This window comes from Protopterus annectens, chromosome 2.part0 (assembly GCF_019279795.1).
Source record: "Protopterus annectens isolate FY-2018-M chromosome 2.part0, PAN1.0, whole genome shotgun sequence".
NCBI lineage: Eukaryota > Metazoa > Chordata > Ceratodontiformes > Protopteridae > Protopterus > Protopterus annectens.
The window spans coordinates 1,316,470,559-1,316,475,345 of NC_056728.1; the positions used below are offsets into that span (position 1 = coordinate 1,316,470,559).

Consider the following 4,787-nt stretch of genomic DNA (forward strand, 5'->3'; position numbering starts at 1 on the left):
TACGCTCTGCAGTAACGCTGGTAAAACTGCTGTGTATTTTGTGAGTATTGCAACATGCTTTAATGTATCAGTGAAGTACTAAAAAAGTATAAGGTGTATAATGAGAAGCCGACATTTCCAATTACTTAAACCCAATATATGCAGAAACGAAAGGTGCAGAAAATAAATATTACCCAATACTGAAGCTCGAGCCCGATACCTGCAAAAGACAGGGGAGTACATACTGGTTTGTCCTTTTATTATTAACAATCAAGTAATGATACAGTCTTGGAAAACTATATGCACATGTAGAAATAATCCCCTTTTAAATAGAAGCATTCATTATAACCATATATAAATAAATATGAAATCATGAACATAATTCTATGAACATTTTGCTCACAACTGATTCCAGGATTAAAAATTAAGACACCATGCAATTTATAACAAAAAAATGTCCTTGTTTTTTTTTTCAAATCGGTGGAGCTAAAAACATAAAGAAATAAAACTTAAGATAATCTCTGTCTACTCCATTAAGACATCCTATAGACTACAAGAAGGGAAAAACATCATATGAATCAACTATATTAGACAATTTTTACTCATATTAACACTATACAAGTGGAACCACTGAACACGTTTATAGAAAGACACATAAAAACTGAAAGCATACTTGTCAACATTTAACTAAGTTCTATGTTTGTGCCTTTTTTAACAAAATCAACAAAGATGTCAAAACTGCAAGACAAGGCCATTAAATACAGTATTAACATTTTTAAGAGGTGCCTTTTGTTATAATTGAGTTAAAAACGAAATGTGAAATAACATAGTGCTTTTCACTGACATGGTTGTACTTATCACATATATTAAAAGTCATTGGAATTGCTAAGGCCAATAAAATATCATAACAAAAACAACGTCTGAACGTTAAAATGGCAGGAGGAGTTTACAAATAATTTTTCAGCTGTACAACTAAAAACACTCATTTTCTAAGTCATATATGTAGTAACAAGATCATTTGGATTTAGCAAATAGCAGTCAAATTAAAACAGTTATTTTGAATAGTAAGGGCAGGTGTGGATACATATAAAGACACCCTTGCCACAATAATATTATGGTATAATTTCCTAGTCTTAGAGTTGACACCAGTGTCGGTCAGCAGTCTCTGATGTTCACGCCTGAAGTCTGTAAGTACCCATAACAGAAGTCAGAGTGGCACTGATCTGCCAGTCTCCCCATCTGATCATGTTTATTATTGTAAATATCCAGAGAAACATTTTGCTTACGCACAGTCTTTTTTTCTAATCCAGTATGACTGCTGGCTTATGGAACGGTTTCAAACATGTATTTGGTAATCACACCACCACCACCAGTACCACAGCACACACAACAGGACTGCAAGCTCTGGTAGATCCTGACGGAGGTACCTAACGTTGCATGATCTATAGCTACTGGAGAAGAGGCCGGGGCCAGGCAGCTTGGCTCGGGGCAGCAGTTGACAGGCCTGTGTCTATCTATGGTTCTTATTACACAGCTTGATATCCTGACAGATGGCTAGATGGGAATATTAGTCTTTTCATAGGTCAGAACATACCATTCTTTACTAACGTGCCCTTTGTACCATTTGGTCTTTGCAAGGAGGAGAGGACGCTGGCAAAGGGTCCCCCTAACGAGTCCGGGATAGAAGTAATAGGGCCAGGTGCCGAAACCCAGCCCTGCCCAGCACCCGCCGCCCCTCCCATACCGTTATTAGGAACGCCTTTCACTGGCTCTCCAGGGCCAGTGGTTCCTGCCCCTTGTGCTGCTGTAGGGCTTGGCCCCCCACAGATGGGCGCTACTGCCTGGTTCGGGTTAGGTCCGGGCCCTCCGGTGCTGTCTGGGTCCGTCGCTTTGGCTTCCTTGCCGTCTTCATCTCGTGAAGAATCGGACTTCTTTCCCGATGAGCCATTCTTGGCTGCAGCAGCTGCGGCGGCAGCAGCCCGCTCCTGTTTGCGAAACTTGGCCCGACGGTTCTGGAACCAAACCTGCAGGAAGGAGAAGATTTGGAGGAGGATGGGGTGAAAGAGAAAGTCAGATTGTCAATTTATCCAATAGCGAAAGTTTATCATAGAATTTCCATTCAAACACATAAAGCTTTCTCTTTAGATAACCTGCACAAAGTAATTGTTTCATTAACAGCGCAATACAATAAAGATTTTCACGGAAAGCTGTATCACTGTTCTTATATTTTTTCTGTAACTTGCCTTTAAACCATTCTCTTTATGCTCTGAGTTTGAATTCAAAATGTTCTCCACTCCAGTCTTGTAGATTTTGTAACTAAACAGAACTATGTACTTCACAAACTCAACTATTTTAAGTTTTAGAAGTTCGATGAATTTATGAGGTATTAATTCAGGTGCAGCATTTTGTGAATAATTTATTATCTTTGTGGGTTCCTTGATAATTGTCATGCATCTGTGAGACAGTGGTTCGAAGGTATGCTGTGTGCAATTGTTTGGAGCCGACTGTTTCGTGTGTGTGTGTGTGTGTGTGTGTGTGTGTGTGTGTGTGTGTGTGTGTAATTCATCCAGAGCCAAGTCTCTCAACCTCTTACATCCATAATCAGGGACAAGTAGGAATAGTCAGGAACTTTTTAAAATATTTGTACTATTAACATGAGTCTGTAACATAACATGAGAATGTGAATTAGCATGTAGTTTCTGAAGTAAAAAGTATGTAACTCTAATTATTGTCAATATTTATTCACCGTAGTCCATACACCGCATTTTCTCCAAAAATCACTACAGTAGTTTTAAGAGGGATTATGAGGGACAGAGCAAAAAATTCTGCCAAAATCACGCACAATTCAGGGGTATGCCCAGAGATGAATATCACCAGTCACCGGTTTTAAGGAACATGATAGTTAAGTTCCATTTCAGAAAACAAAACACACCGGTCTGGGAGAAACTATCGTATTCAACATTCTGCAACGAGTCTGTTACATTAAGTAACTTGCAATCGCAACAATTTTTAAAAAAAATTGAATGAGGCAAGGTAAATGAAAGACCATCCATAGGAAAATGAAGGGAATGGTAGGAAAATTCGAATATAAAATAAAAATACACGCATCATTGATTCCTTGCGACTTTCAACAGCCTTTACATTTCTGGGCATGCAAAGATAAGGTCAGCAGCTTCAGTCTGTTAAAATGACCTTTTAGGAATCCCATCCTTTTACCTCTCAGTTTGCCTATGTTTATTTTGAATAAGACAATAACTAATAGAACAATACTATTATACAGAAATAAGTGTTGGCCCGGATTGGTCACAAACATGTATATACAAACGTTTAAGATATGTTTAAGTGTAGCTTGCACATTGCTTACTGTTTTGGCAAATGAAAGTAAATTCACATGAAGCAAACCAAGAGCAGAACATTGCTATTCATCACTAATTTCGGTGTCGTACACATACACCTCTAATGGTGTGACTTTGTCATAGCGGTATGACTTTGCCCTCTGATTTAGCCCTGCTATTATCCCTATATTTGTTTCCATTAAGGTAGATTTAAGGGCACATATGTTAATATATAAATGAATGAATTAATCCCAAGTATATAGGGTCTGGAAGGTTCTAATGTTTATTCGCTTTACCCGGTGTCTGTATTTTAATTTAACTTAGGCCCTAACGGAGTTATATCATGAACTATGAACTTTAAACTAGTTCCTGAACAACTTCTCTTGTCGACCGTAGGTTATATATATTTTTTTACAGTCAGTGCCTAGGATTCCCTCCAAGAGGTTAAGAAGACAATACCAATCAATGTCAAATAACACAAAAGATCAGTTGTATGGACATTTGTATGAAGATTTAAAATAAAAATAACTTAAAAAAATGAAGCCAGATTCATTAATTGATTTGCTAAGTTGGCTAGTTCTGATCCACAGAAACATTCAGACAAGAACCGTACCTTGCTGAACATGAATAAAAAGTTCCATAAGAAGAATATACGATGCATACAGTTTACTATGGAAAACAAGATAAATACAACACAGTACCTAGAGTGAGTTAACATTTCATTGATGAAGAAAAAAAAAAATAAAAGATTTCTAAAGGTAGTGTGTATTCAAAAGCATATATAAGTTAAACAAGCAATAGTAATAACAATTTCCAAAGGGGCAACATGCAATAGTTTTTTTTTTATTTATTGTTTCTACCGTTTAGTAAGTATACATACTACTTAAAATGCTTTCGTAGTGTATAAGCATGTAAAGGCTAAGTACATCCACATTTTTACATAAACGCAACAAAAAAAGAAAATGGGGTACCATGCAATCCTTTTTATAATGAGCCATGCGAGAGAAGCTGATGTCCATACCTCACAAATTATTAGTGCAAGAATTCTTGGCAAAGCCAAAAATAATGGGGGGGGGGTGGACAAAGGCCCAAAATTAGGCACATATTTTACGTATTGCGCTTATAAACTTAGATGCTAGAATAATACGTTTGCATCTGATTGGGGGCTTGCACCAACCAGTAAGCATTTTCTGAAGAATATGAAGTCTAAAACTCAAATGTCTTTTCAATTATTTAGTGGCTTCGGTCCTCAGTGATCTGCTAAAAATCATACATATTATGAGGCACTTACCAAAAATATGATGCAAATTTTTGACCTTCTGCGAAATTCTGGACAGCTATGAGGTATGTGCGCGTATGCGTGCATATGTGTGTGTGTGTGTGTGTGTGTGTGCGCGCGGGGGGGTTTAGGCGTGAAAATCATCCCAGTTAACATTAATATGTTACTTCTTCTTTCTTTCGGCTTTTCCCGAT

At 37.5% G+C, this 4,787-nt stretch overlaps 1 protein-coding gene across 1 annotated transcript in view; it reads right to left on the reverse strand.

Moving 5' to 3' along the window:
• Positions 1–230: 230 nt before the first annotated feature.
• The window catches only part of PHOX2B (paired like homeobox 2B), a 6,414-nt gene continuing 1,857 nt past the window's right edge, over positions 231–4,787 (reverse strand). The window contains exon 3 of the mRNA XM_044061508.1: positions 231–2,003. Within this exon, the coding sequence (XP_043917443.1) occupies positions 1,563–2,003 (441 nt within the window). The 3' untranslated portion in view covers positions 231–1,562. The remainder of the gene's footprint in view (positions 2,004–4,787) is intronic.